The sequence below is a fragment of the Zootermopsis nevadensis genome, unplaced genomic scaffold, assembly GCF_977971745.1.
Source record: "Zootermopsis nevadensis isolate Lab colony 2312 unplaced genomic scaffold, Znev_1.0 Znev_ptg000027l, whole genome shotgun sequence".
NCBI classification, from domain to species: domain Eukaryota; kingdom Metazoa; phylum Arthropoda; class Insecta; order Blattodea; family Termopsidae; genus Zootermopsis; species Zootermopsis nevadensis.
Genome location: NW_028259159.1, coordinates 7,205,598 through 7,221,753, shown reverse-complemented (window position 1 = coordinate 7,221,753; position 16,156 = coordinate 7,205,598). Strand labels below are relative to the sequence as shown.

General features: G+C 38.9%; 3 protein-coding genes across 10 annotated transcripts in view; 2 read left to right on the top strand and 1 right to left on the bottom strand.

Annotated features, from left to right (window-relative positions):
* Positions 1-673: 673 nt before the first annotated feature.
* On the top strand, positions 674-12,043 carry LOC110832128 (putative ATP-dependent RNA helicase DDX23). Of its 2 annotated transcripts, none has more exons than XM_022068838.2 (14): positions 674-823; positions 1,671-1,889; positions 2,412-2,553; positions 3,259-3,449; positions 3,699-3,906; positions 4,262-4,386; positions 4,712-4,848; positions 5,292-5,545; positions 6,256-6,414; positions 7,077-7,200; positions 8,208-8,323; positions 9,121-9,381; positions 9,709-9,883; positions 11,478-12,043. In XM_022068838.2, exons 2-14 carry the CDS (start codon positions 1,672-1,674, stop codon positions 11,699-11,701), a joined length of 2,334 nt encoding a protein of 777 aa, XP_021924530.2. In that variant the 5' UTR covers positions 674-823; position 1,671; the 3' UTR covers positions 11,702-12,043. The 2 variants fall into 2 exon arrangements, with proteins under 2 accessions (XP_021924530.2, XP_087212808.1); XM_087356682.1 differs by lacking the exon at positions 674-823 and adding an exon at positions 836-911.
* Prosbeta3 (proteasome subunit beta type-3) lies at positions 11,699-13,937 on the bottom strand. Its single transcript, XM_022068852.2, has 5 exons — positions 13,779-13,937; positions 13,059-13,175; positions 12,802-12,977; positions 12,216-12,488; positions 11,699-11,833 (listed from the first exon to the last, which is right to left on the bottom strand). Exons 1-5 carry the CDS (start codon positions 13,779-13,781, stop codon positions 11,785-11,787), a joined length of 618 nt encoding a protein of 205 aa, XP_021924544.1. The 5' UTR covers positions 13,782-13,937; the 3' UTR covers positions 11,699-11,784.
* A 15-nt stretch (positions 13,938-13,952) lies between these two features.
* Positions 13,953-16,156, top strand: part of Nipped-A (Transcription-associated protein Nipped-A) — a 45,124-nt gene continuing 42,920 nt past the window's right edge. For 6 of the 7 annotated variants that reach the window (XM_087356663.1, XM_087356664.1, XM_087356662.1 and 3 more), the window contains exons 1-4: positions 13,953-14,066; positions 14,871-15,073; positions 15,183-15,293; positions 15,541-15,729. In XM_087356663.1, coding sequence (XP_087212789.1) covers positions 14,915-15,073; positions 15,183-15,293; positions 15,541-15,729 — 459 coding nt within the window. In that variant the 5' untranslated portion in view covers positions 13,953-14,066; positions 14,871-14,914. Of the gene's footprint in view, positions 14,067-14,164; positions 14,252-14,870; positions 15,074-15,182; positions 15,294-15,540; positions 15,730-16,156 lie in introns of those variants that run through there. The other variant, XM_087356660.1, reaches the window with a different exon arrangement.

The window sequence follows — 16,156 nt, the reverse complement described above, 5'->3', positions numbered from 1 at the left end:
AAATTGAAGGGAACAACAGCAGGATAGTGCATTCCAATCAAGGAGGCAGATTTATTATATGCATTCTTTGCAATTCGGCATATCATATTCACCTAGATGTTAACTTATTACAGATGTAAACATTCATAAAACTGTAAAAATGTTTCAAATAAAGTAATTTAATTCAGGTTTTCATCATAATGAGTATGAAGATAACTGTGATATTGCTCTACATTGTCTTGGAGAAACTGGCTGACATTTCAGAGGTGCTTATTTCCTCCATAATCATGGTGATATCCAGGGTGCTTTTATACTGGAGATATTAAGCATATCTGAAAACTGACAGTTTCTGTAAGACTACATGATGCAACATCCCAGAAGACATTTCAGGTAGAAGTTACAGATCTTGAAGAGATTCATATTTTGTTATTTGCAAATTTCTTGAACAATGAGTTATGACAGATCTTCCACATAAGTATTTGTAGTATTAAAACAGTCCGAAGATAGCTATTTTCTGGGTTGTAGAGACCTCCATCAGAGCGTAATACTGTTCATACAATTCTATTCAGTAATGGAAGAAAACTACGCATGATGTTGCATTGCTAGCTGTTTAAAATTGGATTTCACACCTGCTATTCAAACATGCCGGGTTATATATATATATATATATGCTCTGTGCGGATAAGATTGTGAGGGATACCACCTTACCAGATGAAAAAAGAAGCAACGGATACGACGTGATATAGGAGGGAAAATTGTTCATGGACAAACAGGTTTTTGTGTCTGTAGTGATGTTCCGATCACTTTGAGATATTTGTGTTAGTTTCGTGGAATTAGTTTTCAGGTAAGGAATGTAAATGTAGTTCTTTTAGTTATATTGTGTGTACGTTCCAATGTCACCAGCATTTCCGTTCAAGGCGGTGAGAAATAAGGTTAGGTTGTTATGTGTTTGAGTTTTTGTCCAACAGATTTACGAACATTTTGGTATTATAGTGCATAGGAATCTGGTTACTACTGTCCTGCACCTCAGGATGTCCTATCTCCGAGCGGAGTTTGAATCCAGAACCTCTCGAATACGAAGCAGGAGTGCTAACCACTCGACCACGACGTTCGATCTGTACTCTGTGTAACAGAATGGCGACAGATTTTCTGAACAATAGAAACAACAGCCCAATCAATTTTACATGTCCCTTCATTACTGAACCTATCACTGGATTCGCAAGTAATGTTATGTCATCTTATAACCACATGTGACACCGAATTTGTTCGTACCGTTTTGGTAATGCAGGTTACCAGTTCGCATGAGTTCTAGTGAGTTTTCACTGAATTTGAGTTTGCTGCTGGATAATAGACATACTCACTCTCATTCCACCGTCTTGGTATCCTAATTTGATAAGCATGCTACATGGCTTTATACCCATATCCAGATGATATCAGACTTCCTGAAAGACACCAGAAAGTGTGAGACAGGCATTAGAAGCCTTTGCAGAACAGGTTTAAGTTGTCTATTTAAACTGACTTTTTAAGACTGGAGTGTGTTTTTCCAAAACAGTGTGTGCTGGTAGTAATGAAGTAGTTTGATATACCAGAATACATGGAACCTTGAAGTGTTGGCCAACTCAATACATACTTAAGAATGTGATTGGTTTATCACCCTGTCTTTTTGTTTGAAACTGACCTACTGTGATTAGGATGGGTGTGGAGAAGAAAGCACAGCGACGGAGTCGCAGCAGGGAGAGAGAGAAGGAAAAAGAGCGTCGTGACAGGTCCCGGCGGTCTCGCAGTCGGTCTAAAGAGAGGGATAAAGACCGTGGAAAGAAGAAACTTGACAAATCAAAAGATCGGTCTCGCAGCAGGAGCCGAGAGCGAGATAGACACCGGCATAGAGACAGGAAACACACTCCTACCCCGTGAGTTGCAGTTTATAGTCTGAACCATGTGGCTTGGAGTCATTCATTGTAGCAGAATCATGAAATTTACTGTGAAATCTCTGCAACTTTGATTGGATTAAAAGTACTTTTATCAGATTTAGGTTGTGAAGGATTACACTTTGTAAGTTTTAATTTATGTCAGTACTAATAGTTGTCTTTGTAAACAATTGCAATTTTAGCAGTTTTCACCAACACTCAAATAATCTGACAGGATGCCAAGTTGTTTTTTCATGCCCTAAAATATTGTGTTAATGGCAAGTTGCTCATTTACACTGAATGTGGTAGTGTTGTCTGCCTCAACAGTTATGATGGCCACCTTGTCAGTATTGATAGCAGATAGGAACATCTCTACTGGCACAACACTCTTACTGTGTTACACAAGAATCTGTAGCTCAGTTGCCTCAGCGATAGGGATCAGCTGAGATTGAAATGTGCAAATGAGAAATAAAATTTTCGCAAACCTCCGTTTTACACATAGTGAGTCTTTTCTGTCATTTGCAGACCGAGCGTGTTCAAAAAGGAGGATGAAGAACAGAAGGCACTGAAGGAGGAGTCAGTGGAAGAAGCAGAGCCCAAGAAGGAACCACTGTCACTTGAAGAGCTGCTCACCAAAAAGCAGGCTGAGGAGGCAGCTCGCAGTAAGGTGAGACACTTCATTTCTTTGGTTTTGAAAGCTTCCTGTGTCCTAGTATGCACTGTACAAGCTTTGTGCAAGTTAACTACATTGGTGCAGGCTGGTGGTTTTACAAACAAACAGAATGTGGACCGCTGATCTGTCTCTTCCTGTAAATTACATGCAGCATAACAGCTAGGATAAGCATTTGCCAAGTTGGACTGCCTCTGAAACGTCAGTAAACTTCTACTAGACTGCATGGCACAACAACCCAGAAGACAGCCATCTTCAGACTCACCATCGTGAAAACCTCAAATTCTACTTAGCAAAGGGGTTATCCCTCTAAAACACATACCACCTTCTTTAAGAATAAGTAGCCCTGCATTTTGCTCACAAACTGTAGTTATGGGTTTAGTATGATTCCCTGAGTAAACAGCGACTATTTTCCCAAACAGTGTGCATTTTGTTTTTCTTCAAGGTAGAATTAGAATTTTTAAATATTTAGACAAACTTTGACTTCAGAGTGTTAAGAGCAAGTAGTGGCTTAATTATTCAAAATCAGTTGCACATTGTAAGTTGGAATTGAATGTGATTTAAACAGAGTAAGTATTTAATATTCTGGATTCCTGTACTTTTCTGTATGATGACTTCTTCTCATAACCTGCATAGGCAAATTTAACTGAGTTTACTGTGCATGTCAGTGATGAGGTTTGAACACACATACTCTTTGTCCAGCCCAAGTTCCTGTCGAAGGAGGAAAGAGCTGCTGAGGCCATTAAGAAGCGGCAGCAAGAAGCAGAGGGGATACGACAGAGAATGGAGGACGAAAAGAAAAGGAGGGCAGACTTTGGCAAGGAGGCAACAAAGGCCTTTGATGATGTGCGCAAGATGGACAAAGACCAGGATCGAGACAAAGATAGCTTTAGGTAACTGGGGTAGTGGTTCCCAGCCTTAACTACATCTGTCTGTCACCATTTATGAGGTTATGGAACAGGCCACCGTGAAGGTGGAAAAGTTGTTGGGTTTGTCTAAGAACTTTATCTGTTTAAATAGTAAAATTTTTGTTTCCTTCAATTTTGCCACTGGTCACAGATATCATGTTATCGTTTACTCAAGTAAATACAGCATCAAATTAGTACTATAGCGAATTTGGAATGCTAACAATTGTTTTGCAGGAGACGGGACAAGAAGGACAGGGATGAAGACAGCCAGTACTCAAAGGACAAAGAGAAGGAGGTGGAGGCTATTAGAGAGCGCTACCTGGGCCTGATTAAGAAGAAACGTCGTGTGCGTCGACTTAATGACCGCAAGTTTGTATTTGACTGGGATGCCTCAGAAGACACATCTGTTGATTACAATCCTCTTTACAAGGAGAGGCATCAGGTACAGTGTAGATCACATTACAGTTGGTTCACTGCACCGTAAGTGTTGGAAATGGGTACCGATCTACTGAAGAAAATTAATCAATGTGGAACATGTTTACTGTTTTCACTCCAAACATAACAATTTGGGGAAGTATACTTTTTCTACATAGCTACATTTCCCATTATTAAAATGTTTGCCTCATGTTAGTAACAGGTTTTGTCAGTGAAATATTCAGTGCTGTGAAAATTTTAATAGTATGTTTCAAAAACTTCTTTTGGTATGCAAAAGGCTAATTATACCATACTATTTTATTCTGTAATGCTTGAATGATACTTTATTGCCACATGGACTACAACAAGTTATCTTTGCGTAGGTTCAGTTCTTTGGCCGAGGTAATGTCGCGGGTATTGACATCAAGGCCCAGAAACGGGACCAGTCAAAGTTCTATGGAGAGCTGCTGGAGCGGCGACGAACAGAGGCCGAGAAGGAGCAGGAGAAGTTAGTCATTCACGTTCTCATAGGCAGTGTATTGCAGTATCAGAATATGTACCTTTCAACAAGTGATCAGAAAATTCTTCCCTCTCCCTTTAGTTTGCAGTGTTATTTGTGGCTGCTGTGTTTGGTGTAAACAGACCTCTTATGCTCACTTCACTAATTTTGTGTTTTGGCTGTGGCCATCTTCAAAAAATAAAAGAAATAAGACTGGCAGTGAGGGAAATAGAATGTCACATGATGTTTTGTGCAATATCCTACCTTTATAATGGTGCAAATAAGCTTTTCATTATGTAACTTAACTTAATTCTCATGTGTTTTCTTGCTGCAGGGTCCGCCTGAAGAAGCTGAAGAAGAAGGAGGAGAAGCAGAAGTGGGATGACCGTCATTGGTCAGAGAAGAGTAAGGATGAGATGACGGAGAGGGACTGGCGAATATTTCGAGAGGATTACAACATCACCATAAAGGGTAAGTGTGTGTTGTGATCATAAAGTTCAGACTGAAGCCTCAAGTGACACTTCAGGTAATCAGAGCTGCCTCTTTGCTACCAAAGCATTTCCATCAGTGGAAGATGAAGTTGACTCACTGTATGTCCCATTACCTTGCTTGAGTTTTCACTCACTTCTCATTCATACTGTTAACTTAATCCTAATTCTGTCCTGGTTTTTATGTACAGATAGCAGTAAAAGCGTGTCCTATTGAATGGAATTTCTAAGGCAGGTTTTTACTCTTGTGATGGTACTGAAGCAACATTAATGTGAATATTTTATTTGGTTAAATTAAAATAGTTTTTTCTCCAAGAGGCCGCACTAGTAGTCGGTTCTCTTAAAAGGGCCCAACATCTTGGGTGCTGCATGTCTCTTTCATAATTAAATGATTCTCTAAACAGGCTGTATCATTTAATTCTCCAGGTGGACGAATTCCTGATCCAATCAGGAACTGGAAGGAGTCTGGAATTCCTCCTGAGATTCTAGAGATTGTTGAGAAAGTTGGCTACACTGATGCCACTCCTATCCAGCGGCAGGCCATTCCAATTGGACTGCAGAACCGCGACATCATTGGTGTAGCAGAGACAGGCTCAGGCAAGACTCTGGCATTCCTCATTCCCCTGCTGATGTGGATACAGTCCCTGCCCAAGATTGAACGTGTTGAAGATGCAGACCAGGTGAACTTAATTTTATTTAAGTCTGACAGAGTTGTGCATGTGTACATTTAAGTGGTGTTTTAGTTTAGTCATATTCCCTTGCATTACTGTATACTGTGAAATGTCTTTAGTGTACAGCAAAGAACAGTCTTCTCCATTTTCTGCAACATTTGATTTTACTCCCTGAACTATGAAACTGCATCCTTATTGTCTGTCTTCTACTTTTAAGAACTTGAATTTGTATGTAGATATCATGTGGCTGCTATGCTGTTGAAAGTTTTGAACATAATTTAAACACTAATGGTGGGTGCTTCTCAGTTTTATGCAGTGAATTCACAAATATAACATTGAGTTTTTTTTATTGACTTTTCATAATTTGTGTGGTTTCCATTTATGTATGTGTAAGACAACCAGACTGTTGTTATGAGTTCAGATTTTTGTCTTAAAATTACAATAAAGAATAATATCTGTTTAAATATTAAGAATTATTTGCCTAACATCTATATAATTTAAAAATTGACATATCCATAGATCTAAATGTAACATTACTTCAACTGTTTCTGTAATGATTAGGAGCAGTAGTGGAGTAGTTGAGGTATGTACACTTCAGTACCAATGGTAAACTGATTTGAAAACAGTGTTTAAAATTTATTATCATGGCTGACTGCACAGTGCAGGGCTGATGGCCTCAGTTTGAAGGACCAGACTAACTATGACAGCAACTGTTGCAGGGTCCATACTCCATCATCCTTGCCCCAACTCGAGAACTGGCTCAACAGATCGAGGAAGAGACCAATAAGTTTGGACAGCCCCTTGGCATAAGGACAGTGGTTGTGGTGGGCGGCCTGTCCAGGGAGGAACAGGGCTTCCGCCTCAGGATGGGATGCGAGGTAACACAGTTTACGCTGACTGCTGCCAGAATGCCACTCTTTGGGCCTTGTGCAGTAATGAGGAGCACTTATATAATGGACTTGTATAATTGTTTAACTGTTTTGGAATTCTAGTGCATGTCACAGAACTGTGACATTATACCTATTGTGACCAAGCCCAATATAGTTCACATCTTCTGTAACACCCATTTTAATATTATCATTCCAGGTAGTTCCTTTCCTTGAACTTCTACTACCAAACGTTTGTTTTTCCCATACATATTTGATTCCAAAGCAAATCAGAAGTCAGTGTACCCTGTTATGAACCTGTTAAATCCATTGCACGTCACCAGAACATATTTCCCTAAGATTAGTTTAATATTGTAAGAGTTGAGGTTTTCACAGCGATGAGTATGAAGATTTCTGTCTTCTGGGTTGTTGCGCTGTGTAGTCTGGTCGATGTTAACCAGCGTTTAAGAGGTCATACTGCCTCTGTCATCGGGGTGTTTAATATTGTCATCTCCATATCATTGTTACAAGAGACTGTTACCAGCAGATTCCCATAGTAAAATTCTGTAAGCATTTCTTGCTACCATGAATATACCTTTAATAGGAAGTTACATTGCAGTCATCTATGAGATGCGGAATTAATGTAATGACAAGAAAACAAATTTTCGTTGCAGATTGTAATAGCAACACCTGGGCGTCTGATCGATGTGCTGGAGAACAGGTACCTTGTGCTGAACCAGTGCACCTATATCGTACTGGATGAGGCTGATCGCATGATAGACATGGGTTTTGAACCTGGTAAATATTCTGTTTATCCAACTGTAATTCAATCTTTGATATAGTGACTTCCATTCACACTGATGTGTATCATTATAAAGTTGATACATGCAAACATGGCGAAAAGATGCATGTGACTATAGTGGTAACCCCAAGAAAAATGTTTTTGAAATATTTTCATATTGACATAATTCTATGTGAATACATGAGACAAGCCATAGGTGTCAGGTGTCTGTTTCCCAGAAATTGCTAAGCGATGTTTGAATTTTGTTTTTCTTTATTTGCTAATATACAGAAGTCACCGTACGTTTGCAATATTCTCATGATATGCATTGAGCATTGTGCTGATCATGAGGAGACTAACACAGGCAGGTAGGGCTATTGTGACTTGTCAGGTCTCAACTAAATAGTTTCATGTCATGGTAGATAACATCAATGACACACTAACAGCATTGCCATTTTTAATTTGGAACCATAGTGATTCATATTTAGGTACCATGAAAATATTGCAATTAAAACTGTAATAATGCAGGTGTGGACACTGTAAAATGGCCCATGTTTTGAATACAAATGAAGGAAGAAAACTGTAGTGACAGTCTTATAAATGTGGAAGTTGTTTTATGGCATACATATTTCATAAATGGTCCTTCTGAAATGTTTAAGATGTATAACAATGTAATGATGGGACCATAATACAGATCACATCCATTTGCTTCATTCCTCATAACAGCAAAGTTTAATTCCTTCTTCAGAACCAAATTAATGAGCTGTCTCCCTTTCCATCCCTTGAGTTGTGCCTGTATTTCCTGTTCTTCCTGAAGTTTTGTGTGGAAAGGTTGCAACTCTTTTATTATTGTGGGGATCAGCAGATGATGTTTTGTGATGAAGATGAATCAGCATTACTTGACTTCTAAGATATATGTGGTGGCATACTGCACAAACATCCACTAGTAGTGTGGATGGTATTATGATTACATTTGTTTTGTTACTGTCCAAGTTGCCATATTGCTGACACTGTGTTTCCGCAGATGTGCAGAAGATCCTGGATTACATGCCTGTAACGAACCTTAAGCCAGACACTGAGGATGCAGAAGATGAGACCAAACTGCTGGCCAATTACAACTCAAAGAAAAAGTACAGACAGGTGGGTGGTCTTCTGGCTGATGGCTACTGATCAGTATCATGAATAAAACTTGTATTTTTTAAGAGTATTATTAGATTCACATAAATACAAGATGTTACTGGCCAGGCAACCTACTGGACTTCATGCCTGGTACCTGGAAGTGTCTGGTTTCAATGTTGAATTCTCATGTTAGGGAAAAATAATGCTGTGGCTTCATTTATGTTGGTAACATTTACTCCAGCGTGTCAACAGCTCAGTGCACAGGAAAATACAGCTTGAAGCAGCACTGATTAGAAGGAGATGTATGCTGCTGATTTTTTCTTTTCTTCTTTTTCTTCCCCCAGAAGGTTGCTACAATGGGATTATTCCAGCATGTCACTTCCCACCTATTGTATTTCTAAAAATATATTGTATTCAGCTATCTTTTAATTGTTATTCTGCTTACGGATGCGTGCTTTGAATTGTTAGGTGTTCTTCACACTATAAGCATGAGTAAACAGCACCTTATATGTCCATGTCTGTCTGAATTTCCTAGGAGGTTAGGCAACCTCCATAAACAGGGTCATTATGCTGCTAAACTGGGAACCAAGCTCATTGTAGGAATATGTGGAACAATGACTTCAGATCACAGTAGTGCAACAGTTCCCTGATGAAATTTTTGGATTACAGTGTTTCTCAACAGTGACATTAGAGCAACAACGACCTTTATGACATGGAATGAAAAACTCCTTTTCAGTCTTGTTACATAATGTATTGTGTCTGCTTAAGAGGAACTGAAGTTGCAAGTGAACTGGAATCTCACTGAATTTCTGTTGCAGACAGTCATGTTTACTGCTACTATGCCGCCAGCAGTTGAACGTCTCGCTCGTACGTACTTGCGCCGCCCAGCAGTTGTGTATATTGGATCTGCTGGCAAGCCAACAGAGCGAGTAGAACAGGTTGTGTATATCCTGTCTGAGGCAGACAAGAGACGCAAACTGCTCGAGATCCTCGGTCGTGGTGTCACACCCCCAGTGATCATCTTTGTCAACCAGAAGAAGGGGGCAGATGTGCTGGCAAGGGGTTTAGAGAAACTTGGTGTAAGTATAACTGTTGTGTTAAATGCCAAAGAACAGTGGAAGAACCTTCATGAACTTTGCCTGTGAAGGTCTTTCAGTGCTAGTGAGCAACTTGCAATATTTCAAATTTATTTGTAGTTGTAACTAAATGAAAAAATTTAACTTCTGTTGTGGATTAAAAGTACAACTGTGGTGTCAATCCTTGATCTGACTACTTCTCCATTGCATGTACCTCATTGTGAGAGTTCTTTTATTCTCCAATTGCATTTTTTGGAAATTTACTTCCAAATATACAGTTTATGATCTTTGCCATTATAAAACAAGCAAAATGCTTGCTTACTGTTTCAGTATAATGCCTGCACTCTGCATGGTGGCAAGGGACAAGAACAGCGTGAGTATGCTTTGGCGAGCCTCAAGTCAGGTACCAAAGACATCCTGGTAGCCACCAATGTTGCCGGCCGAGGTATTGATATCAAAGACGTGTCCATGGTCATCAACTATGACATGGCCAAGAGCATAGAAGGTAAGAGTGATCTTTATATATTATTAAATATAACAATGACTACAGGTAGCCCTCGATTTACATCGGGGATGCGTTCCTGGACAAACCGGCGTAAATTGAAACTCTTTTCATAATGTAAATCAATGGGAAGTCAATGAATTGCATTCCCAGCACCCAAACATTGACGAGTAATATAATGGCATTATATTTAAAGCTCTGAAATAATGTAAATAAAATAAAGGGAATTTAAAAAATATATTTTATACACTTGCAATCGGCAATTCGTTGGTCCCCGCGATTGACTGCGATTCTTTCATGTGATTGATGTGTACAGTCATCTCTGCTGTTATGCGATAGTTGCATTCATGTAAGACGCCGACCTATAGAAAATCACGTAGTAAAAATAACCCTGGTACCTCCGCAGCGATTAAATTAGTCCTTTGAAAGTTTAAAGCGCCAGGAATGAAATTGCATAAGAGCAAACTCGCATATGCAAAAGTTTGCATTTCACAAACAGCTTTTACCGATTCATCGATCTCATTGGAGCAAATTTGCGTTAACGAAACATACGTAATTGCAGAGATGACTGTATTTATAATTTTTATTCAAAATCAGCGATGTAAGAATTACGATTCAGTATAAGAATCATTATAAGATACATTGTAAAACGTTTTAAATAATAGTAAAAAAATTTGTTTTTTCACTTTTAGACTTGCTGGTTTCAAAATCGGCACAAATTGAACTGGCAGAAATAAAGGGTTACCTGTATAGTAAACTCTCCATTCGAGATTTCTTTAGGGAAAAGTTGATTTGACCACCAAACTGAATACAGCCTTAAATAAAGGAAATTCATTGCAGAGATAATGGGACTGGGTCCATAGAAATATAGAATTAACTGAGGGCGCAAGACTTGAACTGAGAAAGATTGTCAGATTTGACTGTACATTTAACTTTGGAATTTCAAATATAAAATTTGTGGTCCATGTAGTGTCATTATTTAGTGCCTAAGCAGTTTATTTTAAATATCCTAATATATTTTAGTCATAAACAGGAATGCATGCCATGAATCAGCACATTTGCTGTAACAGTACATTCATATTTTTAATTAGCTTGACAACTTTTAGTATTTTTTAAATGTAATTAGCTTCTTAAACTTTCCCTCATTATGTTTTCCCACTTCCTGTGATCTGAATGTGAATAATGTGTTCCTCCTGCTGCTTTATTCTGCAAGCCTCACTTTTGAGGAAAGAAATCACAAATAGCATCGTGCTGCAGTGGTTGGGCATCCTTCATATTTCAGAGGTTCTACACTTATAATTGGCCTGCAGATGGGCCCCTATGAACATTCCTCAGTTCATCCCAAGAAATGCCAGAGATAGTACATCAAAGTCCTTCAAGGTTTCTTCTTTCCATATCTTTTCCAATCCATCCTCCAATTAGACAAATTATACCAAAAGTAGTTGCAAAGGTGTCATGAAATTAACTAAAGGGAAAAAGGTTTGCTGTGACTTTGTTTGATACCCCAGGACATTTGGATGGGCTGCAAGAACTGGCACACCCCATTCACCAATGGCCCCAGTTAGTCTTTCTTGTAACACAACATATTTATTTTCAGAATATACCCATCGTATTGGACGAACAGGCCGTGCGGGAAAGCATGGCATGGCAGTCTCATTCTGCACCAAGGATGATTCAGAACTGTTCTATGACTTGAAGCACACAATTCTGTCAAGTCCTGTGTCAACATGTCCACCTGAACTGCTTAACCATCCTGATGCTCAACACAAGCCTGGCACTGTTGTCACAAAGAAACGTCGAGAGGAGAAGATATTTGCATAAAGAAACCATGCACAAACACTTTATTGGAAATGACATACAAAACATAATACAAAGAAAAAGCAAAATAATCCTGAAGTCATGGCTCAGTCCATCCGCGTCTTCAGAGACTTGGTGGTGATCTTGTCCTTCTCACTGTAACAAGCAATACCAGTTCAGTACAAACTGCATGCTAGAAGCCTCACCCCCCACTTAACATCTGCTTGTGTAATAAATGCCTGCATTTTGTGGGGATTGCTGTAGTTTTCAGTGTTAGCAAACCAAACGACACAGATATGCTTACCAGCACATGTATACAGAGAACAATAAAGTTATAATCATGTAATAAATGTTTTGTGAAACATTCTTTTTTTTTAAATATTAAAATACCTTATTCTTTTTTTTTTGTTCTTAGAAAGTTCCATGTTGAAAGCATGAACTCTAGAAGTTATATTTTCAAAATAAAAGTAAAACTGTCTTTACAAGGTTTGTTTCATATTAATGATTTCAGTATTAGTAGGTATCATGGCAAACTTACATGATGTGAACAACAGCTCCCCAGCCAGAGATGGCATCCCTGTCCACAGCACTGATGAGAGCCTGTGATATCGTCTCAAACAGGTCATCAGGTTCCAGGTCAGGCTCCCACAGCGTCTCGCACATCCCGTACAGTTGCTCTGTGCATGTCCCACCCACAACAAAGTCCTCAGGCTCATTGGGGCAGCCAATGAGGTCCATGTTACACACATATGGTTCAAATGTCTTGGGGTCCAGTCCTGCGATTATAGGCTCGATGAAATAGGGTCCAAACCTGCAAGCCAACAAACTGTCACAGACTGTCCATGCCTCCAGCATGTCTGAGATTGTGAGACAAATTTGTCTTCTCTGATGAAATATAGTTGCAACATTAGCTTAGAAAGTATGTCTGGAACAGGGTTGAATCTTGGTATACTGAAGTGTTTATTACTAGTAAGTTTTCCAACCAGGTTTAAGGATTAAGCTCAGCATTCACAGCTAGCTATGAATTGCAATTTTAGACTACAAATTCCACAGTAATGTACAGGGTGGGCTATATTTACATAGGAAGTTACAATATTCACATTTTGACACAACAATGTCATTACCTCCTCTCATATAACAAATTTGATACCATGGCAGCAAATGTCTTTGGGTTGATGTGGCGGTTTTCCTTGAGCTCGTACAGGTTGAGTCGGAACTTGAGACGCTGGTGAACGGTCTGCGTGTCAGTAGCTAGTCCTGGCAGGCCAATGAACAGGTGTGGACCCATCTCAAATATTTTCTGCAAGCAAATGTGCACCAGGATTACACTAAGTACTTGGCAACACTACTGTCACTGTGGCATGCGATCATGCTGTCTCACCTGAAAGTCCAGGGCCAGAGTCTGAGCCTGAATGCCAAATCTTTTGTCAGCTGCTATGGCTACACAGTTCTTCCCCTTCATTGCCACAATGGCACCCCCATTGTATGACATGATAGACTGGAAAGAAAGAAACAAGAACCAGTTAAGAATGGGCCAAAACACTTGTGCAGGGACATGTTTCTCAAGATGCAATCCACATGTCATCAGTCACTTTTGCTCCCCACAGTGTATTTATACCTTCTTTTGAGAATAACATTTAACATAGCAACAGTGTAAGTTTCATCAACTTCAGTTGCCACAAAAGCTTCACTTCATAAAAGTAAGAAATATCAGTTTTGTAACAAGGAGTTGCAAAAAGATAGCTGTCTTCTCGGTTGTAGAGCCGTATAATGTGGCAAAAGTTTATTTCAGTGGCCCTTGCTGCCTCCATAATCAAGGCAGGAAGTTCATCCACATGGTGCTACAACCCAAAAGATCCTAAGAATTTGAAATTCTATTAAATGTGAGAGGTACATAAAATAATTACAGAGCACATTACGTAACGTAACACAATTTAAAGTAGAACAACAAACGTTAAATTATTTACTAAAGTTTGGCACTATGCACGAATAGATTAAAGCAATTCAGCTCTTCTTTCCACACAGTTAACTACTTTAACATTTATTAAATCATGTTATTCGTTTGCACACATTCAAAAAATTAACATTTCCAACAACTCACCATGGCTGCTATTAAATATAGTATTACGTTTGTACACACGCCGTATTTCCACAAATACCTAACATGAACAGTGACTTGCCATCTATTACGTGAAAAATATCAATCACACAATGCCAACATCGATAATGGGTAGAGAATCATCGACCTTCGTATCGTTACGCACAAACTTATGAACTGTACTATCGATTGTATTGATTGGAATGGCAGCAAACGAATTGAATCATTAAAATGAGAACAATGGAAAGAGAATATCCTTCTAGACGTTGATTAATCCAATCAACTGATGAGGTAATTCATCGGAAACAGCCACATTTTTATATAATCTAAAACTTGTTTTCTGTATTCGTATTTAAGTTCTGCTGTTTGTCGTTTGCTTCGGCCTGCAGTAGTCGGAGCAGTTCAACATATCTCGAAAAGTATTCCACTCGAAGTGTTATTGCATTAACATCTGTTGTCATGGTACTTCGTTATGTGTAAGTATGTTGTATATTTCTGTATATACCGGTAAATTGTGAGAGTTTGTTGGGCACAGAGACGTTATTTGCAGCATGGAAATCACTATTTGGGGGGACATTACGGAGTAACTAAGCTGGAGAAAATACGTCGTATTATTTTGAATATATATATTTTTTGTTGTTGTGTATAAATTTTAATTTTCTAAATGTTGTTAGGGATTGTTGTACAGTTCTTACCATTCTTGCTTCATATTCTAAAGGTTTCTGGTTCATGCCTCGGTCTATGCTGTTTATTTTGTTATAATTGTGGAGTGTTCCATGCTTGTAAGCCCTTAGTAAGGGACACTAGTTTCAGTAGTTAGTTGTTGATAGCTGAATGTATATACAGCCCAGTATAAAGCAGCCATAAATATTTGATTATCTCAGTAATTTTTTTGATGTAAAGTTTCACAAACATGACACACCTAGGGTGAGTGCTGGGCACTGAAGGCAGGAAAATGAAGCATTTTGTGCAGGAGGGAAATATGCTGATTGGCCAGTGAACACATGAATACATTTCTTGCTATGGTGCCTCCTGCAGCCTTCACCTTCTTTTGTGTTTCTACTGATAGGAACTGTTGGTATTTTTCTGCTACAGCTGCTGTATGTAGTTTAGTCAAGACAACCTTTCAGTAACTCCTCATGACAAGTCTCAAGATGGCACCACCTCAGCCTGCAGGCTCAAGTGACCCACTGACTCAAATGAACAAGTACCGATCTTATGTAACCATCTTAGCAGATTCTAGTGCCAAGGATGAAATAAAAGTGAAGGCTGCACAAGAACTCAGTGAAAATTTTGAGGCAAGTAGAGAATAGCTACTTGAGATATTTTACATTTTTTAATGATTTGTGTGACATATATTAGTCATTCTCATATTACACGTTTTGTTTCTGTTATCTTTATTTGCAGGTCATAATAAAATCTGCACAGTATCCAACATTCTTGGATCATTTTATGAAAATATTCCTCAAAATTCTTCAGGAAGGAGAACCTCACTTCATAGCTGAGTACAATATCCAGGTGGGCACAACTCTGGGGCTCTCAAGGCATGACAATGGCCACTGCACAAAGGAATCTTTTGATGTTTTTTTTACACAAATAGTTGAATAGAATGTCTGTTTGCGTGTTTCACTTCTAAAATTACTCAGCATAGTGTGTGATGAGGCCGGTTATAGTGGAAGTTGGTTCTGTATGGGATTTGACAGTTTTGTAGTAGTTAAAATTTAGATTATGGCCTTCAGAGTTATGGTGCCATGTTATCTTGCAGCAAGTACGCAAGTTGATTCTGGAAATGATCCCACGCCTCCCAACCAACGACTTGCTGCGTCCATATGTGAAGCCAATCCTGTCACTCATGCTGAAGCTTCTGCAGATAGACAATGAAGAGAATGTTCAAGTGTGTGTCAGGATAATCATCGAGCTGCATAAGCAATACCGTCCAGCGTTCAATCCAGAGGTACCACACGATTACTTCTTTTGTAGCCTACTTTCTTTGAACATCTTCCAAACTAATGATGGCCATTTGGCCTGCTACGGAATTTAAGAGGCCCTCCTAATTGTCTATCATTTTGGCTGATGTGTTATCACCTTTAGGAGGTCCTACCATATGTCATTCTTTGTAATTTATTTTGTATCATTGTCTAACATCTGTTATTAGCAAAACTACTGTAGAATAGGAGCTTAGTCTAACATATTTAGAGAAGAATGTTGAGTAGAGAAGAGTAGAGAGTAGAGTGCTGTATGACATACAGTTTATGCTTTGTGGCGTGCGTTTAATCTGCAGATGTTTTTGTTTTATTATGTGTAACTACTAATGTTTACAGATCAGTTTACCTGCTAACCATGGTACATAGAATTGTTTCCTCAGTCAGCATTCAGACCAG